Source organism: Sus scrofa, chromosome X (assembly GCF_000003025.6).
Source record: "Sus scrofa isolate TJ Tabasco breed Duroc chromosome X, Sscrofa11.1, whole genome shotgun sequence".
NCBI lineage: Eukaryota > Metazoa > Chordata > Mammalia > Artiodactyla > Suidae > Sus > Sus scrofa.
In genome coordinates this window covers 94,564,209-94,590,693 of record NC_010461.5, presented here as the reverse complement: position 1 = coordinate 94,590,693, position 26,485 = coordinate 94,564,209, and the positions used below count along the sequence as shown (strand labels likewise).

Genomic DNA, 26,485 nt, shown 5'->3' with positions numbered 1-26,485 from the left:
ATTCAACCTAAAACCAAAACCTGCATTTCAAAAATAAACCTTAAGGTTGTTTGATGATCAAAGAGTTTTCCATCAGCCATACTGACATGATGAGAAGAAACTTGAGATATTTTGGAGATCTTGGCACAACTTCAAAGACTTATAGAACAGAATGCAGAGAACTTTTCCAAGTTTTGGAAGGCAGCAGTCTGGCTGAGACCCACACACACTGAAACGAGAGGTTTCCTTGAAGACATTTAAAAAATCTTTTCCTATTTTGGAATTCTTAGTTATGGCAAAATTCATATATGCTTAAAGCTCACTTCTGCACCAATTTTCCTGCTCAAAGTTCCTCTCCGTGTTAACACTGCTAAACGACTCCTGAGACATTTGCGGTAAGCGTTTCAATCAGGTAGTTGAAAGTCCTTCTAAATGCTGTTTCAAAAGATCCTGAAATGAATCTCTTTCATCGCTATCTAATACATTTGCCTTTGTTTTGCAGAACCCAAAAGGTGAAGCGACTTGGAGATTTGGGGGCATATCGCCAAATGACCTATAGTTAAGCTGGTGTCACTTTGCAAGATTTTGGTACCCAAAGCAGCGGAACCGGGCTTTAGCATCCTTTATCTGATCACACATTTCTTAAAGCAAGCGTTCTGCACGCTTGAACATCGTCTTCACCATACCCAACACGTCCTCCCAGCCCGCCCCCTGGTTGCTTCCCACCCTCTACCTCGCACCCCCCCACCCCGCCCGCCCCCAGTTTGCGCATGCGTCCTAAGAACCCCCTACACTCGCGGCACAAGCTGAGAGTATTGTCGGGGGCTATTCTCTCTCCCAGGAACATGGCGGCGAGTCAGGGAGGTGGTGGTAACAGTGGGGGCGGCGGTTGTGGTGGAGGTGGAAATAGCGGTGGCTGTGGCGCGGCCGGAGGGGGAGGCGGCGGAGCCGGCGGGGGAGGCGGCGGCGGCGGCAGCGGGACCCTGGTGGTGCCCATCCCGGTACCGACTCTTTTCGGTCAGCCGTTCCCCAACGGGCCGCAGTGGAACCCGGGGAGCCTGCAGCCTCAACACACGGTGAGGAGCCTGGACCGGGCCCTGGAGGAGGCGGGCAACTCCGGCATCCTGAGCCTCAGTGGTAGGAAACTCCGAGACTTCCCGGGCAGCGGCTACGACCTGACGGACACCACCCAAGCAGGTGACAGGACTGGGAGGGGGAGGGGAAGCGGGGCTAAGAAGGAGGAGGTGGGGGGAGTGGGTGGCTGCGTGGCTGCGTTGTTGGACTTGGCTGGTCCCGGAGGTTGCGTGGGGGCGGCGAGACTGACAAAGTCGGAGCAGCCTGTTCTGAATGTGAGGGGCAGAGAAGGGTATGGGTGGGGGGCGGGAATGCTGACGGAAAGGGTGTATGGAAACCGGGTGGGATGTGAAGGGTGAAAGAGCATTATTGTTAAAAGCGAGTTTCCCCAGTTAGGGGTGGGAAGGGAGGTACTGACACCTTCCTGAATGCACTTCTTCCAACTCTCCTGGATGTTCTTTTCTTTGCTGGAGGGGGAAAAAAGAAGACAATACACATCTTAATGTATACATATTCCTTAAAGGCATACGTGTCTGCAAGAATGGTATATTCCTATCCCTGGTACAGCAGCAGTATTGCCACAGTTTTTGTGTCCTTATTTTGTTTGTGTGTATTTTAATTATCCTAGAATATTCTTGCCTTCTTGTCACGTATGCCTTTAAAACCAGATTTTTCATTTTTCTGGTGTTGGGGGAGTGGTGGTTAAATTAGTATTTGCTGCAATGGCAAATTAAATCATCAATCACTTACGTGTCTGGTTTACTAGGGGGGAAAATCCTTGTTTTGAGTTATGTTAGAGTCTTAATTTTTATATCAGATATAACCAAGAATTTTAAGGGCATTTCTGAGAAACAGAATTAACAACATTCTTTTCGGAGTTGTGGGTTAATGGTTTATCATTTTGGATGAGAAATTTGCTATTGTAATGCTCTTCATATACTCTCTGGCACTCTTTGTTGTGGATGGCATTTTTTGTTATGAACACATTCTCTATCCCCTCTGCCTTATAGCCAATGTTGATTATTTTAGGTGTGTTTTGGTTTGATGAAGGTTTTTTTTTTTTACTTTTCATAATCTTTAATTTGTTATTTATGTTTTTTTCATCTGCTTTGCTGGTAGAAATCATGTAAAAATTATTTTAATAGATTTAGTGATTTTTGAAAAAATATGGTAAGTAAATTCACTAATAATGAGAAGTAATAAAAGACCTCATTTTCAGAATGACACTATTTCATTGTGTTGCGTTTCCTGCTGTTAAATCAAGGTGTGTGTTTGGATGAGGGTGAGGAGATGAGGAAAACCTCAAATTGAAGCCTTCTACCCCGTTATTCCCTTAGGAATTATCTAAGAACTATGAATGCGTAATTGATCAATGATTTGTATTTTGGGAAGCATGCTTGAGTATTTCGTGCTTCACTCTGAACAGATTTCCTAAACAATATGTTCACATATGCATGATATATTGGCAAAATATTATCCTACTTGGTATGTTCTTCAAAGGCTTCAAGAAAAATCGTTTCAGACTGCATCATTATTAGGGATATGTTGTTTTGCTTGTTGTTATTTATAACCTTAAAGGATTTCTCTATCTATAAGACAAAATTTTAAGCATCCTAGATTGGCATATAGGGCTTTCACTGACCGGCTCCAATTTATTATTACAACTTTACCTCCTCAAATGCTCCTACATAGAACCCTCTGTTCCAACTAGGTCAGATCCCTGTCCCTCAAATATATTTGATGCATTTCTGCCTCATCTTTGCAGAAGGTCATCTACATGTTTGAGATTTCTTTATTTTTTTTTTTAAAGATTTTTTTTTTTTGTCTTTTTTTGCTATTTCTTGGGCCGCTCCCTCGGCATATGGAGGTTCCCAGGCTAGGGGTCCAATTGGAGCTGTAGCGGCTGGCCTATGCCAGAGCCACAGAAATGCAGGATCCGAGCCGTGTCTGCAACCTACACCACAGCTCACGGCAATGCCGGATCCTTAACCCACTGACTGAGGCCAGGGATCAAACCCTCAACCTCATGGTTCCCAGTCGGATTTGTTAACCACTGAGCCACAACGGGAACTCCTACCGTTTATTTTTGGCCAAATCCAGCCATGAACTAGTTAAGGGCAATGTTCTTGTATGTAGAGACTAGTATCCATAAACGAAGGTAGGTACATTGGAACTAAAGAAAAATAAGAGCATGTTTGAGATTGTGCATACATACATACACACAAACATATAAATATGTATACATGGTATATTCTCTGTTTGATAACAGTTCGGTTTGTTGATATACCTAAAATAACTTTCAGTAGGATAATGTTTCAGTACCAAATTGATTAGTTAGACAAGCATATAAAGTTTTATTGGGTTGGGAAGAGACGGGAGGAAGGAAGAATCAGTAGGAAGCTATTTGTTAATCTAGGTGTGAGGTGGTCAGAATCTGGGTTAAAACAAAATTGAATTAGATGCGGCAATTGATAAATTTTGAAGGAATGGGGAGGGCTTTTCAGTGTTATTTTGCTCTTTCTTACATATGCATAAGATGAAATAGACCAATGGTTTTGCACCTTGGCTGCATGTTAAAATCATAAGGGAGTGTTGTTTTTGTTCTTGTTTTTTTAAAAAACATATGTCTGGGCCCCACCCCAGATCAATTAAATCAAAGTCTCAGGGGCCCAAAGAGTTTTTTTTTTTTTTAAAAAAAGTATTCTCAGATGATTCTAATGTGCAGTCAGGGCTGAGAAAACTCTAAAATAGCTCATTTTTTAGGCACTCAAGAAATAGTTATTGAGTGAATGAGAACATTGATAAAAGTTTGTTGATTAACCTAAAGCCACTTGTCAAGAGGGTCTAAACCAAAGTTAGGAACTATGTGTTCTAGTTCAGTATTCTTTTTTGTATTACTCAATGGATTTTATTACATTTATAGTTGTGCAACGATCATCACAACCCAGTTTTATAGCATGTCCATCCCCAAACCTCAGCACATCCCCTCCACAGTATTCTTTTTGATAGACTTATGTGAAGCAGTTATTTTGTTTTTCATCATATTATGTCTTTAGTGACTAGAAACTTACCAGGAAGCTATAGTTTCTCCAGTTCCCTTGTGTAATTCTGGTTTATATTTAATACTGTTTGATAATTTTGCATTAGGAAAATAGTGCCCCTAAAATGTGCAGCAACAAAATCTTGTTTTCTCTATTAATAGTCCTCTTGTGAGGGAAAATGGGTAACTGTGCACAAAGTTTATCTTTGGTATCTTTTTACTTCTCTGCCGTTCTTGTGTCTGTTCTTCTTCACTTTTTCCCTCCCTCCTGCTGCCCTCCTTATTTCTGTTACCCTTTTCAGCCTCACTCCCCTTCCTTTCCTAAGATGGAGCTCAGAGCTAATTATGGCAGCCTTTTTAGGTGATTAACATTTAAAAGGGAGAGGTTGCCAATTTACTTGACTCTCCAGTTGTTGGTTTGTGCTCCTGACCTTTTTTGAATTGATATGCCTTGCAGATACTTCTTGATTAAAATCCTCACCCACATAAAGAATAAAAACAGGGATCAGAAAGTTAGTAACCCATTTCAGGAAAGTAGCTGATTCTGGTTGTACTGTCTTGTCTTTGGTGGTCCGTGGGTAGACTTGGCAAGACAAAGGGAAATTGCCTAGAACTTTTTAGTTTGTCTGGATACTGTGATAATTTGACTTTAAGAGAGCTTGAAAATGATTTTAGTGGCTACCCAAAGAAATCCTGAAACTTTACATATTTGGCTTTGTCACCAGTGCTACAATTAAGTCTTGGTCTAGTTGCAGCTGCTCCCTCTGTTTCTTCATACCTCTTTATGTTCATAAACAATAGGTCTGTGAAACAGATTTAGGAATTCTTTACATTAGATTATGCTGTGTTCTAGTTTATCACGTGTTTTCCTGTAAACCTGGAGTCAACTCTAGTATTTCCTACATGTGCTGGCTCACCTCTTCAACTGTGGGGCATGGTGCATTGTGTTGGCTTATAAAATGGAGCCAGATAAACTTTGCAGCATCTAATTTTGTTACATAGGTGAAGGCCATCTTAGTGCATTCAGTGGAATGAGCTTGTGATTTTGTGGCCTGGTTCAAATATCTTCTTTGCTTTATGTAATAAATATCTTACTGAAAAATTGAGAGTGAATGACATTTTGGACGGTTGACTTGGATTTTAATTGCTTTAGATCAAATTTGAGTTGCTGAACCTTGTAGTAATTTATTTTATTCAGTGATTAATTCTTTTATAGCATAAATAGTTGCCCCTTAATTTCTTTCTTTTGTAAGTTCACATTTTTTTATTATTATTATTATTTGTCTTTTTAGGGCCACACTCATGGCATATGGAAGTTCCCAGGCTATGGGATGAATCTGAGCTGCAGCTGCCAGCCCATACCTTATACCACAGCAATGCAGGATCCAAGCTGCATCTTCCACCTACACCTACACCACAGCTCGCGGCAACGCTGGATCCTTAACCCATTGGGCAAGGCCAGGGGTTGAACCCACGTCCTCATGGATACTAGTTGAGTTCGTTACTGCTGAGCCACACCGGAAACTCCTGAGTTCACATTTTAAAATAAAATGTTATCTTTAATTGGAGGGTACATTTATCATTAAAACAATACCATTTATATAGCTCTTTATAAATTCTAAGCACGTTCTTATGTATTACCCCATGTATCCTAACAATGACCCTGTGAGCTTTGCAGAATGCATAGTAATTACTCCTTATTATTGAGAGAGTTAAGTGATTTGCCTAACGTGAAGTGGCTAGTATATGGCAGAGAGTGTGTCAGAGGCTAGGTTTTTCAGTTCTACCACTATTTCAGTGTTATTTCCATTGCAGCACTTCTCTTCTTATAACAAAGTTATTATTAAAATAAACACTATGCTAATAAATAGGTTATTTAATGTGAAAGATGAAAAACTTATTTAACTTAATAGATTACATAGTTTTTGTTTGTGGTACAGTGTGTTTTGTGCATGGTATTTGCATAGCTTGTCTTCATGAGTTTCAGATGATTTTAGAATAGGTTCATTAAGATTTAAGAAAAGCTTCCACTATTTCTGAACTCCAACATTGGAAACATGATTATGGTCAATAGGAAGAGAAATGTGGAGTTCCCTTATGGCTCAGTGGGTTAAGGATCCAGTGTTGGCACTGTAGTGGCTTGGGTTGCTGCTGTGGCATGGGTTTGATTCCTGGCCTGGGAACTTCCACATGCCACAGATGCAACCAAAAAAAAAAAAAAAGAGAGAGATGTGGTTCTTGTCCTTGAAGCATTTATAAAATAGGTGAATGTGTACAGAAATATGTGTAACAATAGAACAAATTTATAATATATAACACTATTCAAAGTTGTATACTTTTATAAACTGTACAAATAAGTGATGTGAAACTATGACACAAGGCTTAATTTTATTGGGGGTTAAGTTTGGGAAAGTTTCCTATGAAGTTAGGTATTTCTGAATCCTGAGTTAAATGATCAGTATATGATTAGGCAAGAGGGAGAGTTGCAGACTTTCAGGTGAGAAATTGCCTGGATATGGAGTTGAGAATGGTATTGCATGTTAAAGGCAGATGTTAACTGAAGGTTCACTCTATATTTTCTCAAACATACTTGGAAGCTGAGAGGAGGGAACTGGTAGAGAGTTCAGTGTTAAAATGCAAGAGGAGGAGGAAGAGTCTTCATGGACTGGGTGGGGACTTGTTAGCAATGGAAGGGAGGAGTTACCTGAATTATGTGAAGGTGAATGGGAAAGTAGATATCTGGGGACATTAATGTCCTAAATTTTAATCTTAAGTTAGGGAGTGTCATCTGGGAAAAAGAGGTTATGAGCAAAATAAGAGGTACTCAGTAGAGCAAAATAAGGAGTCACTATGGGAGAATAAGCCACAGTTTTAGCATTAGAACTGTGTGGCAAGCAGCTAAATTAGTTGCTTTTGAAAAATAGGAGCTTGCCTGTTTTCTGAAAAAACTATTATATATACTGCATGACAGGTAAAAGAACAGAAGTGGTTGATTGGTATATTTTAGAATTGGGGTTTGCTTAAAGTTTAAAATTTAATATTTTTTTCTTTTTTATTGAAGTATGGTTAATTTACAATGTTGTGTTTCAAGCAGCAGAATGATTCACTTATACATATACATGTATATTTATATAATCTTCTTTCAGATTCTTTTTTCCATTGTAGGTTATTATAGGATATCGAGTATGATTCCCTGTGTTATAGAGTAGGTCCTTTTTGTTTACCTCTTTTATATGTGGTAGTATGTATATGTTAACCCCTAATCTGTAAATTATCTCCCTCGCCGGCCCCCACTATCCACTTTAGTAACCGTGAGTTTGTTTTCTATATCTGTGGGCCTATTTCTGTTTTGTAAAGAAGGTTCATTTGTATCATTTTTTAAGATTCCACATGTAAGTGATACATGATATTTGCCCTTATCGCTCTGATTAGTTCACTTAATATGATAATCTCTAGGTCCATTCATGTCGATGCAGCATTATTTCATTCTTTTTTATGGGTGAGCAATATTCTATAGTATATTATCATCTTTATCCATTCATCTTGATGGACATTTAGGTTGCTTCCATGTCTTGGCTATTGTAAATAGTGCTGCAGTGAACATTAGGGTGCAAGTATCTTTTCAAATTATGGTTTTCTCTGGATATATGCCCAGGAGTGGAATTGTAGATCATATGGTAACTAATTTTAGTTTTTTAAGGAACCTCTATACTGTTTTCCATAATGGCTGCACCAGTTTACATGCCCACCAACAGTGTAGGAGGGTCCCCTTTTCTCCACACCTTTGATAGCATTTAATATTTGTAGACTTTTAAATGATGGCCATTCTGACTGGTGTAAGGTGATAACCTTATTATAGTTTTGCTTTGCATTTCTCTAATATTTAGTGATATTGAACATCTTTTCATGTGTCTCTTAGCCATGTGTGTATCTTCAGATAAATGTCTCTTTAGGTCTTTTGCCCATTTTTTGATTAGGTTGTTGTATTTTTGGATATTAAGCTTAAGCTATATGAGCTCTTTTTATATTCTGGAAATTAATCCCTTGTTGGTAGTGATATTTGTGAAGATTTTCTCACATTTTGTGGGTTGTCTTTGTTTTGTTTATGGTTTCCTTTGCTGTGCAAAAATTTTTAAGTTTAATTAGATCCCACTTTTAATTTTTTTAAATTAATTAATTTTTTTTGGCTGCACTTGCAGCATGCAGAAGTTCCAAGGCCAGGAGTGGACCTGTGCCACAGCAGTAACCAGAGCCACAGCATTGACAATGCTGGATCCTTAACCAGCTGAACCATCAGGGAACTCCCCTATTTCTTTATTTTTATTTCTATTACTCTAGCAGATGAAAAAAATACTGCTGAGATTTATACCAAGGAGTGTTCTGCCTATGTTTTCCTTTAGGAGTTTTATGATATCCAGTCTTACATTTATGTCTTTAATCCATTTTGTGTTTATTTTTTGTATATGGTGTTAGAGAATGTTCTAGTTTCATTCTTTTACATGTGGCTCTCCAGTTTTCCCAGTAACCAATTATTGAAGAGACTGTCTTTTTTCCATTGTATATTCTTGCCTCCTTTGTCATAGATTTTTTTCTTGGCTGCACCCACAGAATATAGAAGTTCCCAGGCCAGGGATGGAACCTGTGCTACAGCAGCAACCCAAGCTGCTGCAGTGACGCTGGATCCTTAACCCGCTGAGGCACCAGGGAACTCCTAGTGGGGAAACTTAACACCTCACTTACATCAATGGATAGATCAATCCAGATAGAAAATCAATAGGAAAACACTGGTCTTAAATGACACATTAGACAGAATGGACTTAATTAATATTTAGGGAGCATTCCATCTGAAAGGAGCAGAATACACATGTTTTCAAGTGCACATGGAATATTCTGCAGTAGAGATCACATGCTGGGCCACAAAGCAAGCCTCAGTAAATTTAAGAAAATTGAAATCATATCAAGCATCTCTTTGGACTACAGTGCTATGAGATTAGAAATCAACCACAAGGAGTTCCCGTCGTGGCGCAGTGGTTAACGAATCCGACTAGGAACCATGAGGTTGCAGGTTCGGTCCCTGCCCTTGCTCAGTGGGTTAACGATCCGGCGTTGCCGTGAGCTGTGGTGTAGGTTGCAGACGCGGCTCGGATCCTGCGTTGCTGTGGCTCTGGTGTAGGCCGGTGGCTACAGCTCGGATTCAACCCCTAGCCTGGGAACCTCCATATGCCGCGGGAGCGGCCCAAGAAATAGCAACAACAACAACAACAAAAGACAAAAAAAGACAAAAAAAAAAAAAAAAAAAAGAAATCAACCGCAAGAAAAGGAAAAAAAAACTGTGGGAGTTCCCTTCATGGCTTAGTGGTAACGAACCTGACTAGTATGCATGGGGACACAGGTTTGATCCCTGGCTTCACTCAGTGGCTAAGGATCCCTTGTTGTCATGAGCTGTGCTGTAGGTCGCAGACATGGCTCAGATCTTGCATTGCTGTGGCTGTGGTGTAGGCCGGCAGCTGTAGCTGCAATTCAGCCCCTACTCTGGGAACTTCCATATGTTGTAGGTGCAGCCCTGAAAAGCACCAAAAAAAAAAAAGAAAAAAAGAAAAAAAACAAAACAAAAAAAAACTGTAAAAAGCAAAAACATGTGGAAGCTAAACAAATGCTTACTAAACAACCAATGGATCACTGAAGAAATGAAAGAAAAAATCAAAACATAACTAGAGACAAAGGAAAACAAGACACAATGATCCAGAACATATGGGATGCAGCAGAAGCAGTTCTAAGAGGGAAGTTTATAGCAATATGAGCTTACCTCAAGAAACAAGAAAAATCTCAAAACAACCTAACCTTATGGCTAAAGCAGCTAGAGAAAGAAGAACAAACAAAATCCAAAGTTAGTAGAAGGGAAGAAATTGTAAAGATCAGAGCAGAAATAAATGAAATAGAGACTGAAAAAAAAGAGAAAATATCAATGAAACTGAAAGCTGGGTCTTTGAAAAGATAAACAAAATTAGTAAACTTTTAGCCAGACTCAGCAAAAAAGGGAGAGGGCCCAAATCAGTAAAATTGTAAATGAAAAGGGAGACGTTACAAATATCACAAAATACAAAGAACATGAGAGATACTAAGAACATGAGAGATACTAAGAACACTATATACCAGTAAAATAGGCAACCCAGAAGAAATAGACAAGTTCTTTGAAAGGTATAATCTCCCAACACCAAACCAGGATGAAATAGATGAAATTATGAACTAGCACTAAAATTTAATCGGCAATTGAAAAACTTAACAAACAAAAGTCCAGGACCAGATGGCTTTACAGGTGATTTCTGCCTAACATTTAGAGAGAAGTTAACATCTATCCTTCTGAAACTATTCCAGAAAATTGCAGGGGAAGGAACACTTCCACACTCATTCTTTGAGGCCACCATTATCCTGATACCAAAACAAGATAAAGATACCACAAAAAACGAAATTACAGGCCAATATCATTGGTGAACATAGATGCAAAGATCCTCAACAAAATGTTAACAAACTGACTAAAATTTAATATTTTGATTTAGGTTATTTATAGTATAAACTAAGAAGCATTTATAATATAAACTAGGAAGCATTTATTTTTCATTAAAAGAAAAGAGATGGACAAGGTCCAGAACCCCACTGACAGCGTGAGAGAGAATGTTAAGGACACTTTTCACAAATAAAAATAATAGAAGACTTAGAGCATGTTGATTGCCTGGGCAGTGGTATTTAAGTTCCAAGACATACAGTGAAACTTTGCAAAAGGGCACATCATTCTCTTAATCTGTCTCAGCAGCACATTCTAAGGGATACTTATGCTGTGTGATACCCACCCCCATTGTTCAGAAGCTGCTCACCATCATGATCTAGGATGGGAAATCTTTTCGTTTTCCCAGGCTAGGGGTGTAGTCACCTGAGCCACTACTGGAACTCCATGTTTGGGTATTTCTTGAAGCATTGTAATATGCTTATAATCAGTTCTTTGAAAAGTTTCAGAAAGTTTTCTCTGCTTCCTTTACAGAAAAATATACCTTATACTCCAGGGAACTATTTAATGTAATAAAAGAAGACTGTGGAGTTCCTGTCGTGGCTCAGCAGTTAGCGAACCTGACTAGCATCCATGAAGATGTGGGTTCATTCCCTGGCCTCGCACAGTGGGTTAAGGATCCGGTGTTGCCGTGAGCTGTGGTGTAGGTTGCAGATGCGGCTTGGATCCTGAATTGCTGTGACTGTGGTGTAGGCCCGCAGCTGCAGCTCAGATTGGCCCCCTAGCCTGGGACCATCCATGTGGCGCAGCTGTGGCCCTAAATGGCAAAAAGACAAAAAGAAAAAAAAGACTGTACAAATGTTTTATAAGAATAATTTAAGCTTGTTTAGTCTCACTTCATTGTATTCAGTCTGCAAAAGGTCTAACTTTTAATTTGTACATTTTCCTGTTTCAAATAAATTACAAATTGATAGAATTCCACTTACAGAATACCAGTTAATGGACTGTAATGGATAATTTAAGAAAAATATATTGTCTTACGTATTTTTTGATAAGAAATTTTTTTAAAGTTTTTTTTCCAAATAGCAAAGTAAATTCTTCCCTATTTGTGGACATTGTTAATCTGTATGTTCTTATAATTTGTGACAGAGATTGTTGTCACTTTTAAATTAATTCTCTTTCAGTTGAATTTTATGTATAATAGAGATCCAAGGTGACAAGAAACAGAAATAAAATAACTGTGCCATAAATTTTATTTGAAGTCTACTGAGATTAACCAGTTCTAGAACATTTGTGAATCTGGGTTTCATTCAAAAATGACTTTATTAAATGATTATGTCCCTAAGAGACTCTAGAGTGTGCAGCCTAGAAATTTTCCTCTCTTCAAAAAGTAATTACAATATATAAATTCTTAATACTTTGAGCTAATTGGTTGGGGATGTCTGTGTCAATGGAAAGTCAATTACTTTTAAAACTATTTATAAATTAAAGGAGTTCCCTGGTGGCTCAGTGGGTTAAGGATCTGGTGGTGTCGCTGCTGCGGCTGGGTTGCTGCTGTGGCACGGGTTTGATCTCTGGCCCCAGAAATTCTGTGTGCCATGGGTGTGGCCAAAAAAAGATATTTATAAATTAAAAATAGTAAACTGTTCATAGATAATGTAAGAATGGATTTGTCATTATCTGTTTTATGTAGTGGACAAAGTGGTAAAGTTTCTGCCTTGAAGGAATTTATGATTTCATAGTGGTATAAAATAGTGGTCATGTATCTATTATATAGGCTAGATCAGTGGTTTTCAAGGGGTGGGGGAACTTGCCCACAGGGGATATTTGTTATGTCTGAAATCAGTTTTGATTGTCACAACTTGTGGATGCTACTGACATCTAGTGGGTAGAGACCGGAATGCTGTGAAGCACCCTACAATGAAAAAGACTGCCCACACAGCAAAGACTTACCTAGTCCAAAAAGTCAATGGAGCCAAGATTGAGCAGTGTTGGGCTACAGTAAGATACATGTCATAAATGAAAGCAAAGTTATGTGCAAATTTGAAGAGAGAGAGGTGATTGTGTTGTGTTGTGGTAGAACATCAGAAAGGGCTTTAAAGTGGAGATGGAGGATGGGCTTTGAAGTAGGAAGGATCAGATCTTGTACTTAATCATAAAAAGAGGAAACTACATGATTATGGACATCCCAGAGTCTCTTCAGACTCAAAATATAAAAAAAAAAAAACCCGAAAAAACCCCAAAAAACCCTCCCAACTTTTGTCATTGACCCTAAGCCCTCTCGTCTCCCAGACTAGAAACTTGAAACTTATTTTAAACTCTGATTTTCCCCCACCCTATATATCTGGTTAGGAACTAAGACCTCTTAATCATAACTCTTTGAATAGCTTTTGGATCTGTTTCCTTTTTCTCAGTTCTCACTCCCATTATTGTTCAGGTTCTCTTCTATTCCCCTTTAAGTAGACCTATCAGCAGTTTTCCCAAATGATCTCTGTGCCAAATGATCTCAGTTTGCTTCAAGTCCAGTTAGTCCTTCTCGCTGTAGCTATTGTGGTCTGCCTAATATGTAAATATGACTGTAAATTTATTGCTCCTAAAACATACCTGTGAGCCAGTTAGCTGACTCCTTAATAATATATTGTTTATTCCTTGTTTTGAACTTTTAAAAACGTAAAAAAGCTCATGGAGTTCCTGTCGTGGCACAGAGGTTAACGAATCCAACTAGGAACCATGAGGTTGCTGGTTCATCCCTGGCCTTGCTCAGTGGGTTAAGGATCGGCGTTGCAGTGAGCTGTGGTGTAAGTCGCAGACGCGGCTTGGATCCCGCGTCACCGTGGCTCTGGTGTAGGCTGGTAGCTGCGGCTCCGATTAGACCCCTAGCCTGGGAACCTCCATATGCAGTGGGAGTGGCCCTAGAAAAGGCAAAAAGACAACCAACCAACAACAAACAAACAAAAAACTAAAAAAAAAAAAATGTAAAAAAGCTCGCATATAACTCTTTGTTACTGGTAATTTTTATATTACTTAATATTAAGTTGCTGTGATTTATCATTTATTAAGTTGTTGCATGAAGCTGTAGTTATTCTTTTTGATGGCTGCATTATCTTTTGTTGTGTGACTATAGCACTCTTATCCACTTTCTCACTCATGGCCATTTGGGTTCTTAACATATTTTTGCTCTTGTGAACAGTGCTGATATAAGCATTATTATACATCTATTGCACGTGTGCAAGAATTTCTCTTGTGTATATACTTGGGAGTGGAATAGCTGGGCTATATGGTATTTTAATGTTCAGTTTAGAACATAATGCCAAACTGGTTTAGAGTTTACATTTCCATCAATGTGTATAAGAGATGCTATGAATTCATATCTCCTCCAACACATAATTTTGTTAGATTTAAACATTTTGGCCAAACAAGTTTAAAATGGTAGTTCAGTGAAGTCTTTTTTGTTGTTGTTGTATGAAACTTATATTTTATTGAAGTATAGTTTATTTACAATATCTTGTTAGTTGCAGGTGTACAGGAAAATAATTCAGTTATATATGTGTGTGTGCATATATACATATATATATATATTCTTTCTAAGATTCTTTTCCATTATAGGTTATTATAACATATTGAATATAGTTTCCTGTGCTATTTATTTACTTTATATGTAGTAGTGAGTATCTGTTAACCCCAAATTCCTAGTTTAGCCCTCCCCCCTCCTTTTCCCTTAGGTAACCATAAGTTTGTTTTCTATGTCTGTGAGTCTGTTTCTGTTTTGTAAATAAGTTCATTTGTATCTTTTTTTTAAACTCCACGTATAAGTGATATCCTATAGTATTTGTGTTTCTCTAACTTACTTCATTTAGTATGATAATCTCTAGTCCATCCATGTTGCTGCAAATGGCAATATTTCTTTTTTATGGCTAAGTAATATTCTACTGTAATATTCTGTGTAACACACACACACACACACACACACACCACACACACGCACACATCTTCTTAATCCAATTATCTGTTGATGGCACTTGGGTTGTTTCCACGTCTTGGCTATTGTAAATAGTGCTGCTATGAACACTGGGATGCATGTGTCTTTTCAAATTAGAGTTTTCATATTTTCCAGATATATGTCCAGGAGTAGCTTTGCTGGATCATATAGTAACTCTATTTTTAGTGTTGTAAGTAGCCTCCATTACTGTTTTCTGTAGTGGCTGCAACAATTTATATTCCCATGAACAGTCTAGGAGGGTTCCCTTTTCTTCAACCGTCTCCACCATTTATTACTGTAGACTTTTTTTTGGCTGCACCTGAGATATGCAGAAGTTCTAGGGCCAGGAATCAAACCTGCACCACAGCAATGACCCGAGCCACAGCAGTGACAATGCCAGATCCTTACTCCACTGAACCACTAGGGAACTCCTTTTTGACCATAGCCATTCTGACATATGTGAGATTTTCATTTCTTGATTTACATTTCTTTGATCACCAGTTTTGTTAACATACTTTCAAATGTCTTGATTACCTGGCCACATGTGTTTCCTGTACTGTGAAATAATTTATTTTGCCCAATTTTTATTGGGCAAAATACTAATACTATATTAATCATTTGTCAGTTTTGTATATTGTAAATATCTTCTCCTAGTTTATAACTTGTCTTTTTGCTTATTAAGGAGTCTTTTGCTGAATGAATGTTCTAAATTTTATTATAATCAAATTTATGTCTTTTTCAAAAAAATTTTATTGGGAGTTCTCATTGTGGCTCAGCAGGTTAAGGACCTGACGTAGTCTCTGTGAAGATGCAGGTTTGATTACTGGCCTTGTTCAGTGGGTTAAGGATCTGGCATTGCTGCAAGCTGTGGCATAGGTTGCAAATGCAGCTCGGATTCAGTGTTGCCATGGCTGTGGCATAGGACTCAGCTGCAGCTCCCATTTGACCCATGGCCTGGGAATTTCATATGCCACAGGTGCAGCACTAAAAAGAAAAAAAAATTACTGGAATATAGTTGACTTACAAATTTGTGTTAATTTCAGGTGTATAGCAGGGTAAATCAGTTATACATATACATATATCCATTCCTTTGCAGATTCTTTCCCCATATAGATTATTACACAGTTTTGAGTAAATTTCCCTGTGCTATACACTAGGTCCTTGTTACCCATCTGTTTTGTATATAGTAGTGTGAACATATCAATCCCAACCCCCTAACTTATCCCCCCCCCATGTTTCCCCTTTGGTAAACTTAAATTCGGTTTCAAAATCTTTGAGTCTCTTTCTGTTTTGTAAGTTCTCTTGTATAATTTTATTTTTGGCTACACCTGTGGCATATGGAGGTTCCCAGGCTAGGGGTCGAATCAGAGCTGTAGCGGCTGGCCTACGCCACAGCCACAGCAACATGGGATCCAAGCTGTGTCTGTGACCTATACCACAGCTCATGGCAATGCCGGATCCTTAACCTACGTAGTGAGGCCAGGGATTGAACCTGCATCCTCATGGTTGCTAGTCTGGTTTGTTAACCACCGAGCCACTATGGGCACTCCATATTGTATAATTTTTAATAAGATTCCACGTATTAGTGATCTCATATGATATATCTTTCTCTGTCTGATTCATTTCACTTAGTATGATAATTTCCAGGTCCATCCATGTTGCTGCAAATGGGGTTATTTCATGATTTTTCATGGCTGAGTAATATTCCATTGTATATATGTACCACATCTTTATCCAGAACTCTGTTGATGGACATTTAGGTTGCTTCCATGTTTTGGCTATTGTAAATAGTGCTGCAGTGAATATTGGGGTGCATTTTTTTAGGGCTGCAGGTGTGGCATATGGAAATTTCCAGGCCAGGGGTCAAATTGGAGCTATAGCTGCCAGCCTATGCCACAGCCACAGCAACACTAGATCTGAGCTGTGTCTGTGACCTACACCACAGCTCATGGCAACGCCAGATCCCTGACCCACTGAGTGAGGACAGGTATGGACTCTGCACCCTCATTCATTTCTACTGCACCACAATGTGAACTCCCACAAAATTTAAAAATTTTGATGAAGCCCATTTCATCTGTTTTTTTCCTTATGTTGCTTATGCTTTTCATGTCATATCTAAGGAGCCATTGCCTAACCCAGGATTATGAAGGTTTATTCTTTTGTTTTCTTTTGAGTTTTATAGTTTTAGCTCCTACATTTATATGTATTACCCATTTTGAGGTTTTTTTTGTGTGTGGTGTCAGGGCCCAACTTCATTCTTAAGGATATGTGTATCCAGTTCTCTCAGCACCATTTCTGGAAAATTTCTTTCCACATCCAGTTTTATTGTTACCCTTGTTGAAAATCAATTGATCATAAATGTGAATGTTTACTTCTGGGTTTTCAATTCCAATCCATTGATCTATATTCCTGTTCTTAACTTGGTACCAGTCTATCTTGATTTCTATAGCTGTGTGTTAAGTTTTGTAATCCAGAGGTGTGAGTCTTCGAACATTGTTCTTTTTCAAGATTGCTTTGGTTATTCTGGGACACATGAATTTTAGGATAAGCTTGTCATCTTCTTCAGAAAATGCAAGTTGTGATTTTGATAGGGATTGTTTTGAATCTGTAGATCAGTTTGGGGAAGTTTTGTTGTCTTAGCAATAGTGAGTTGTCCAATCCATGAGTATGGGATGTCTTTTTTTTTTTTTTTTAATGACTGTACCTGTAGCATATGGAAATTCTCAGGCCGAGAGTTGAATCCAAGCTGCAGCTGCGACCTACGCCACAGCTGCAGCAACACCAGATCCTTTTAACCCATTACACTGGGCTAGAGATTGATCCTGAGCTTCTGCAGTGACCTGAGCCGCTGCAGTTTGAGTCTTAACCCACTGTACCAAAGTGGGGAACTTTGGGATGTCTTTTGATTTATTTGTATCTCTAGTTTTTTTCAACAATATTTTGGAATTTTATATAGTAATCATATTTGAAAATCATATTTGTAGATGAAATCCAGGAAAAATTGTGAGATGAATGCCCATTTTGTTTTGGGTTCAGCGTTTTTTTTTATCTTTGTTTTTTGTCTTTTTTGTTTTTTCTGGGGCCGCACCCATGGCATATGGAGGTTCCCAGGCTAGGCATCCAATCAGAGCTATTGCTCCCAGCCTACGCCAGAGCCACAGCAACGCCAGATCTGAGTAGCGTCTGTGACCTACACCACAGCTCACGGCAATGCTGGATCTCCAACCCACTGAGTAGGGCCAGGGATCAAACCTGCAACCTCATGGTTCCTAGTTGGATTTGTTAACCACTGAGCCACGAAGGGAACTCCGGTTCAGCAGTTTTTGCAGTAGTATAGCTCTAACATCATTTCTCAAGTTTTGGTCTAGTTTTCTTGTCTTACACTGGCTTGCTGTCCTTCATTTGTCATAAGCCCTCTCAAATAATCACTTTATATATTCTTTCTTTTTTTAAGGCTGCACCTATGGCATATGGAAGTTCCCAGGCTAGGGGTCAAATCAGAGCTGCAACTGCTGGCCTATGCCACAGCCAGAGCAACTCTGGATCCAGACCGCATCTGCGACTTAAACTGCAGCTTGCAGCAACACTGGATCCTTAACCCACTGAACAAGGCTAGGGATTGAACCTGCATCCTCATGGACACTATTTCTGGCTTTTAACCCACTGAGCCACAGCAGGAACTCCAGTTGCTCTGTATATTCACTGCTTCTCTTCATAAGTCATCACCTCATGATTGAATGTTTTCTCAACATTAATCTATGTAATGTTCCTTTCTTTTAAAGTCTTTCCATTATAGTCTATTGTATACTTTTCCAAATTGTTCTAAGAGTTTTCTTTATGCTACTGTTCCACTGAAGAAATATGTTTTATAACATGATTTTTAACTACTGCCTAATAGTCTGTTGTATGTATGTACCGTATTTTATTTAACCATTCCTCTATTGTTAAGTTATTATTTAAATATGAGTATACAGCCAGGTGCAATTGTGCTCTTAGCTTTACATTATTTATCCCAAGATGAGTTTAAACTCTTTGAGGGCAGGTAACACTTTCTGTACAAAAATACCCTACAGTTTTCTGTTGGCTGCTGTGTATCTCTGCAACAGTTGATAGTAAATGCTTGTCATATTTCTAAACTTAAAATTATGGCAAGGAGAATGACAATTTTATATGTTGACTTCTTGTTATATTTGTGTGACTGTAAACTAGAGGGACAGCTTTGCCGTGGTATCTTGGTGATCTCACACATTCCACATAGTCCAGATAGGCAAGACTGTACCATAATCTGACTCAAATCTTGGGAAAAGACTCTCTGATCGATCCTTCCTGGTACATGGCAAGATAGATGACAGGTCATTTCACCTCCCTATCTTGTGGGAGGCTGCCTCAAGATAGTTTATTATTTCCTTCCTTCATTGTGAGACATGGGACAATCTTTTAGATAAAACTGTGAATATAAATTTGCAAAGCTGTCTAGAGTGGTTCTCAATGATAGAGCAACCTACTGTGCATGTTTTCTATCATTTGATCCCTCCCTCCAGTTTGGTTTTGTACTGTGGGACTAGGGACATGGGGAACTGACACCATACTGATCATGCTTTCTCTGTTTGTGTTAGTAATAAACTGTCTGAATCCATTTGGTCTTACTGGTTACTTGCCAGTGTGCTGCTGTGTAGGAGCCGCTTGACCACTTAAGATAAACTAATGGGGTTTTCTTTGGCCTGGTTTGTGGAATTTGTCATTACTTTGTAAGTAGCTTACTGTAACTTGCTTTTGATTTCGGCATCCAGTATTGAGTGCTTTTTTTGTTGAATAGCTCAAGTAGGGATGATCCTTGCTCTATAAGTACAGTATTTTTTAAGGGGCACAGTTGACTGGCTTTAAAATTTGTCATAATCTGGATACATCAAAGAGGAAGCAGTTAGTTTTGTTTAGCATAGTAACTTGCACTTTTTTTTTTTTTTAACTGTCCTCCAGGACTACTTTTGTTTTGGAATTCAAAACCTGTTAAGAGTTATCTTGGTAAGTCAGTTTGATACAGATAGTTCTCATGTTACATTATACTTTCCTTTCTCATGCAGTAGAAACATACTAAGGTATCATAATTAATGCAAATAAAAAGTATACTGTATACTTGTCTCTTGGTATCCACTGGGCATTAGTTCTAGGATCCCCGGGGGTACCAAAATCCACAGATGCTTAAGTCCCTTATGTAAAATGGCCTCATACAGTTGGTCCTTCCTGTCTGTGGATTCCCCATCTGTATAAGCAGATCCATTTAATTTTCAGTGACTAGTTGATATTGACCTAGGCAGAGAGAACATCAGCATTAGATTAATCATACATCAATTCAGATGTCTTAGGTATGGGCAGGTTGACATATTTTGTCATTGCTTATTTCATTAATCAGACTATAACAATTCAAATTGTATAGTTTCTTGGTTTTTGCTTTAAGAAAATAATTTACATGAGAGCATGATTTTTGGCATTGAAAGTTGCATACTTTCTTTGTAATTTGCATTTAAAAATTATGACATATAGTAGAATAGCAATAAAACATGACAGCACAGTGATAGATGTTTAGTAGCAGACCAAGTTGTGCCCCATAAAAACAAAATAATTGTATAAAATACTAATTTGTAATTAGCTTACAACTGTCTGTATATATCATTCTTATGAATGGAATATATATGGTTAGAATTCAATTTACCTTCTGGAATATAATATTAAAAATATTGTAATATTGTTTTCTTATAACAAAAGCAATACTTGCTTATCATAGAAAATTTGGAAAATAAAAGCATAGAGAAAATACAGGTCACGCTTATTCTACCCATCTTGAGTGAATATTAACATTTTGGTGTATTTCCTTAATACCCCGACACTCATCACCTTGCACATACCTGTAGGTCTTTATTTGTATAAAATGTAAATTTTTTTTTTAGGGCTGCACCTGTGGCATATGGAAGTTCCCAGGCTAGGGGTTGAATTGGAGCTGTAGCTGACGGCCTACCCACAGCCATAGCCATGCCAGATCCTAGCCGCATCTGTGACCTATACTACAGCTCACAGCAATGTGGGATCCCTAACCCACCACCTCATGGATACTAGTGAGGCCAGGGATTGGACCCACCACGTCATGGATACTAGTCATGTTTGTTACCTCTGAGCCACGATGGGAACTCCCTAAAATGTACATTTTAAAAGGAAATGATTGGCTTATAATGGGATAAAGTTTTTTATATTTTGTGTGTTCTAGCTATTATCCTGTGAGCATTCTTATTTCCATATTAGGAATCAAGTCTATAATATCAGTTTTAAAGACTACAGGCTATATTCCGCTTTGAAGGTTTACCATATTTTATTTAGCCTTTATCTATTGTTGGACATTTGTTTCTAATTTTGTACTCTTTTAAATAACTTTAAAATGTACCTAGTTTTTTATGCATCTTTACTTGGTTTTAAAAATTGCTTGTTTGAATCCTTGGATCAATTGCTATGAACATTTTTAAGGACCTTGATTCATATTGCCATATTGCTTTCTAGATAGGTTACCTTATGTTGAAATCACATCAGTGGTGTGTGGGGACGTGCCCAATTCAAAGTAGCCTTGCTAACACTGAATAATAGTTTAAAAAACCTTTAAATTTGATGGGTGAATTTTAGTGTCTTATTCTTTACATTTCTTTTTATTAGCATTGAGGTTGAATGTATTTTTATATACATCTTGGTCTTAAATATACATCATTGATAATTTTCTATTTGAATCTGTTTATGTCCTTGGCCAGGTTTTATCTGTGAGTTTTTGGTATCATTTTTGCATTTTTTCTTTTTATGTAGCTAAATCTAGAAATCTTTTATTTGTGAATTATTTCTTTATTTGGTGCTTTGAAAGTCCTTCCCCAATCGAGAATTTATTTTTGTAAAAGTTATTTGATGAGGTTATAACATTTGTCTTTTGAAAATAGAAGTTTTTCAAGAACTATTTAATAAATAATACTACATGGGTTCAAAATGCCAGATTTACAGTATAATACATTTTATAGGGTTGAAGTATTGTGCCATTCTCAAACATCACTTAAATGTTTGAATGTCATTACACTGCATTATTTCTTGGTGAAATTGAAACATTTTGTAGAATTTCCTATGGACATGGAGCTGCCTCTCCCCCTCCTTTAAGAAAAATAAAGTCTTGTCCTTCCACGTGGCTTAATAGTTGTATGACTCACAGTCCTATTCTCACTGAGCATGAATGTAATCTGCCCTCTGGTTAGCAGCTGTGGTTTCTCCTTGCAGCATCTGTTTTTGTTTGTATCCTTGCTTCTCTAAGTGCCTCTGCTCAAAAGGAGCCTTCCATTATTGGTTGCTGCAGGTCTGCTTGTTATTATTTCTCATAACTGTTGCCTTTAAAACATTTTTGTTCACTTTTTCTAGTATCTACTTCACACTTTTTTCTTTCCACTGTACTTATGGTTAATATTTTAATTCATCATAGAGTAGCCTAAAAGTTCTTTAGCTATAAATCTTAATCATTCAACAAGCCCTCAATGTTATAGTCTGATTTTTCACTATCTTGTTTTAAATGACAGCCCAACACCCTTTTAGGGAATACTGAATCAAGAAATCGCCTGTCTTTGCAGAAGGCATCTGTTGAAAGCAGATGCCAGAGCCATGGGGTTGTCATTTCCCATCAGGCTCCAACATCAGAGTCAAAGACGATCTCCATTCTTGCATTGACAGACAGCTGTGGTGCCTCCTGTTTTCTTGTTGTATGTGTTTTTAGTCCTGAAATTTCTTTTAGATGGAAAATAGATAAGGAATCCTTATTATTTGAGAGCATATTAATCAGATTTTACGTATTGTAACTGCTCGCATTTGAATAATGGCAATTACTGAAGAGCACAGAAAATTAATTTTTTCATTTTCATGTTAGGTAATAAGTATCCTAGTTGGTTGATTTTATGCACTCTCCTAAAGACATATAATTCTAGCATATATTTTCCATGTCATAAGACCTAAACGTAGTAATCAATTTCCATCACTTTGTTTTGTATCTTTATGAACAATTATATATCATCAGGTGCAAATTGCTAATTTTCCTTTCTTTTCTATTGCTTACTTCCTTTAGGAATTTTATATTTTTGCAGAATGTTTATTCATTTCCAATAGCTTTGAGATAGTGGGAGTAGTAATTAATTGATTTTGGCAATGTTTTATATTTAATCATCAGTAGAATTAGAATATAGTTCAGATATAGTCTAGTGCTCAGCTACCAGTTATCCCTCATTTTTCAGTATGTAAGACTTCTGTAAACTATAAGGTATAACCCCAAGATGATAAAGAATTGGTCCCATCACAATAGCTTTGTAAAAATCACAATTTTAGTTGAAGTGGAGGTAATTTTGGGGGGTATAGTTCCTTTCACTGAAGTGTTATTATCTAAGCAAGTAATATTTGGTGCTAGAGTGGAACAGTAATTGGGATTGCTTAGGGTTGGTATCTGACTGGCTTTTTACCTACCCTAACATGTAGTGCCTAATTCATGATGCTTAATGGAATTTTGAATGAATGACACAGGCTATAAGTCAAGTCAGGATGCTGGCTGGGAAATAAGAATGAGGCTTGGAAGGTGAGAATCAGGATTAGCCTGCCTCTGTCTTAGAGTCTAAGTGCAGGACCACAGAGAATTTGATGCTTATGATATTATTTTATCTTGTATATTTTCTGTGATGAGGCTACAACTTCTAATCCCTGCTCAATAAGGAATGTTCATGATATGATAGGGAGATAAGTTTTCCATGGGTCTCATGTTTCTGAATATCTTGTACGTGAGACACTAGTTGGTGCCCTTTGTTCAGGACTGTCTTTTGGAAGAATGAGAGTTTTTTCCTCTGGAGCAAAGGGCAGTCATTACTTCTCTCTGGTAAAATAGTGTCTCCCTTCAAACACAAAGTGCAGGCATGAATACTGTTTATTATAAAAGATTTGTGTTCCCTTACCTCAGAGTTCCTCTCGAATAATGTGATATAGTGCATGTGCAGGCATCCATCTATACCCATATATGTTGCTCCTGTGACATTTGGGAAGCAAGGGGAACTGATACAGATATGCTGCTCATGCCACTTGCTATGCTGTGAGTAATAAAGTCCTTTGACTCACACAGGGGTCTCATGCTTTCTGCCAGTATCCTCTCAATTTATTGCTAATTTGTTTGTTGGGTTACAAAGTAGACAAAAGTCTCAGATCTTTTAGAGTTCTTGACAGGTACCCATCACAGTGGTTTTGCCTGTAAGATGTTCAACTCTTTTGAAGAAACTTGATTTATTTTCTTTAATACTCGTTTATTGAATTGGTCAAAAATATTGAAAAATTAGTAAAGGTCCACTCTTTAAGCAGCCAAGAAAGCTATGTGTTGGTTCAGACTAAACAGTTCTGAAATGGTAAATTGGGAATAGCTGAGAGCTTTATAATGGAGTTATTTACTTAATTAAAAATTGACACTTGGAGTGAGGTTTATGTTCTGCTTCCTAATGCAAGATGAAACCTAGGATGTGAATGTAGTTAGAAGATTTAGAATTTATCTGACCCTGCTACGTGGTTCCAGTGGAACAGAATATTTGAAATCTGTGAGTGGAAAAGCACACATAGAACATGGACTTCGAAGTCACATATGAGTTTACAACCCCTCTGCTGTCACTTATTACTAGTTTTTTTAATTTATTTTTTAATTTTATTATTATTATTATTATTTTGGTCTTTTTGCTATTTATTGGGCCGCTCCCTCGGCATATGGAGGTTCCCAGGCTAGGGGTCAAATCGGAGCTGTAGCTGCTGGCCTACGCCAGAGTCACAGCAACACTGGATCCAAGCCGCATCTGCAACCTACACCACAGCTCACGGCAACGCTGGATCGTTAACCCATTGAGCAAGGGCAGGGACCGAACCCGCAACCTCATGGTTCCTAGTCGGATTCGTTAACCACTGCGCCACGACGGGAACTCCGTAGTTTTTTTTTTTTTAAAAAAACATTTAAGGTTGCTATTCAGTCTGTCTTTGATTCATATGCATAATGAGAAATAGTAGCTACCTCATAAGGTTGTTATGAGGATTAGAAATAATTATTCAAAGCCTATAGCCTTCTGATCTAGCATGTGTGGAGTGTGTGTGTGTGTGTGTGTGTGTGTGTGTGTGTGTGTGTGTATGTGTATGAGATAGTTAACTTCAGTTCCATTGAGGTTATTGTTGATGTGAATTTAAAGTTCTGATTTCAAATTATTTCTCCACTTAACTGTCATTTTTTATGCAGAATATTCTCTATCTGTGTTGATGAGGCTGTGTTCCAACAACATACTTAATTGTTAGAAGCTTTTCCAAAGGTGAAAATGTGACAGATTTTCAAACATTATCTAAGATTTTGTTTTAAAAAATAGGAGGAAATGTAACAATCTATATTATTAAATAAAACCCAGAGAAGACTCATGTGTCTTAGATTAATAATTTGTCACAAAAGTCATATAGCCTTTTTGTACACTGAATAAGATAAAAACTGTAATTAATTAGTACAGTATAGTAGTATACTTTCTGGAAGTCATTTTCTGTACTTTGGCAGAAATGCTAGCCAGTGGGCCAGGAATTGCACTGGGCAACAGATGGACCTTTCTGTGGCACTTGTGGCTGCAGCTTGGGAGGCAGCAAACAGATTTCCATTCCATCTGACTTCTCTCCTCCCTTCTCTAGCTTCCTTGACCTCTGAAGCTCAAGAGTGATACAGAACATAATTTAGATCAGATTATTTAAAATGATCTATCAATACCTCTTAATGGGCCCCCAGCAGTTTTACCAGGAATGATTTTAAGGAAGGTAGGAAACAGAACACAGCAGTCTGTTTACTGTTGAGTTATTGCCAGTACTGCTTGATAGAATTTATGACAAAAACCAAGACAAAAGAAAAATAGTTCAGTGGTTATAAAGGCGCTTAAGAAAAAATGCACAACTAATAATTAAAATTTTTTGCAGGGATTCTGTCATTCTGATAAACTGTTTTTGAGAAATGTGTTTCCTGTGACATTTGTAACAAATGACCGCAAACTTGGTGATTTGAAACAACAGAATTTGTCTAGTTCTTGAGACCGGAAGTCCAAAATAAGGCTTTTGAAGCTAAAATCAAGGTTTCAGGAGGGCTGTAAATCCTCTGGAGGCTCTAGGGGAGAATCCGTTCCTTGCCTCTTTCAGCTTCTGGTGACTCTTGGCATTCTTTGGCCACATCATTCCAATGTCTGTCTCTGTCTTCACATTGCCTTTTTTCCTCAGTGTGTCTGTCTCATTTCCCTCCGTCTTCCTCCTATAAAGATACATGTGATGACTTTTAGGGCCCACGTGAATGATGCAGGGTAATCTCATTGCAAGATATTTAATTACATCTGCCAAAATTGGACCATATAAGCCAACATTCACAGGTTCCAGGAATTAGGACCTGATACTTTAGAGGGCCACTGTTCAGCTCACTACAGGAAGATAAGGAGCAAATTTCTTTTTTTGTTGTTGTTGTCTTTTTAGGGCCGCACAGCGGCATATAGAGGTTCCCAGGCTAGGGGGTCTAATCGGGGCTGTAGCTGCTGGCGTACACCACAGCCACAGCAACACCAGGTCTGAGCCGTGTCTGCGACCTGCACCACAGCTCACTGCAAGGCTGGATCCTTAACCCACTGAGCAAGGCCAGGGATTGAACTTGGGTCCTCAAGGATACTAGTCAGATTCGTTTCCACTGAGCCATGACTAGAATGCCAAGGAGAAAATTTCAATTTCCTTTTTTTTTTTTTTTTTTTTTGTAGGAGAGGTGAACATCTTTATAATTGTCTTTTCCTGAGTCCTACTGGTCCCTTAAGAAGAGAAACTTTAAAGCTGTTGTGAA

The 26,485-nt window shown here is 38.1% G+C and overlaps 1 protein-coding gene across 2 annotated transcripts in view; it reads left to right on the top strand.

Annotated features, from left to right (window-relative positions):
• LRCH2 (leucine rich repeats and calponin homology domain containing 2) overlaps positions 764-26,485 on the top strand; it is a 103,371-nt gene continuing 77,649 nt past the window's right edge. The window contains exon 1 of one of the 2 annotated variants that reach the window (XM_021079894.1): positions 764-1,176. In XM_021079894.1, the coding sequence (XP_020935553.1) occupies positions 825-1,176 (352 nt within the window). In that variant the 5' untranslated portion in view covers positions 764-824. The remainder of the gene's footprint in view (positions 1,177-26,485) is intronic. The other variant, XM_021079893.1, reaches the window with a different exon arrangement.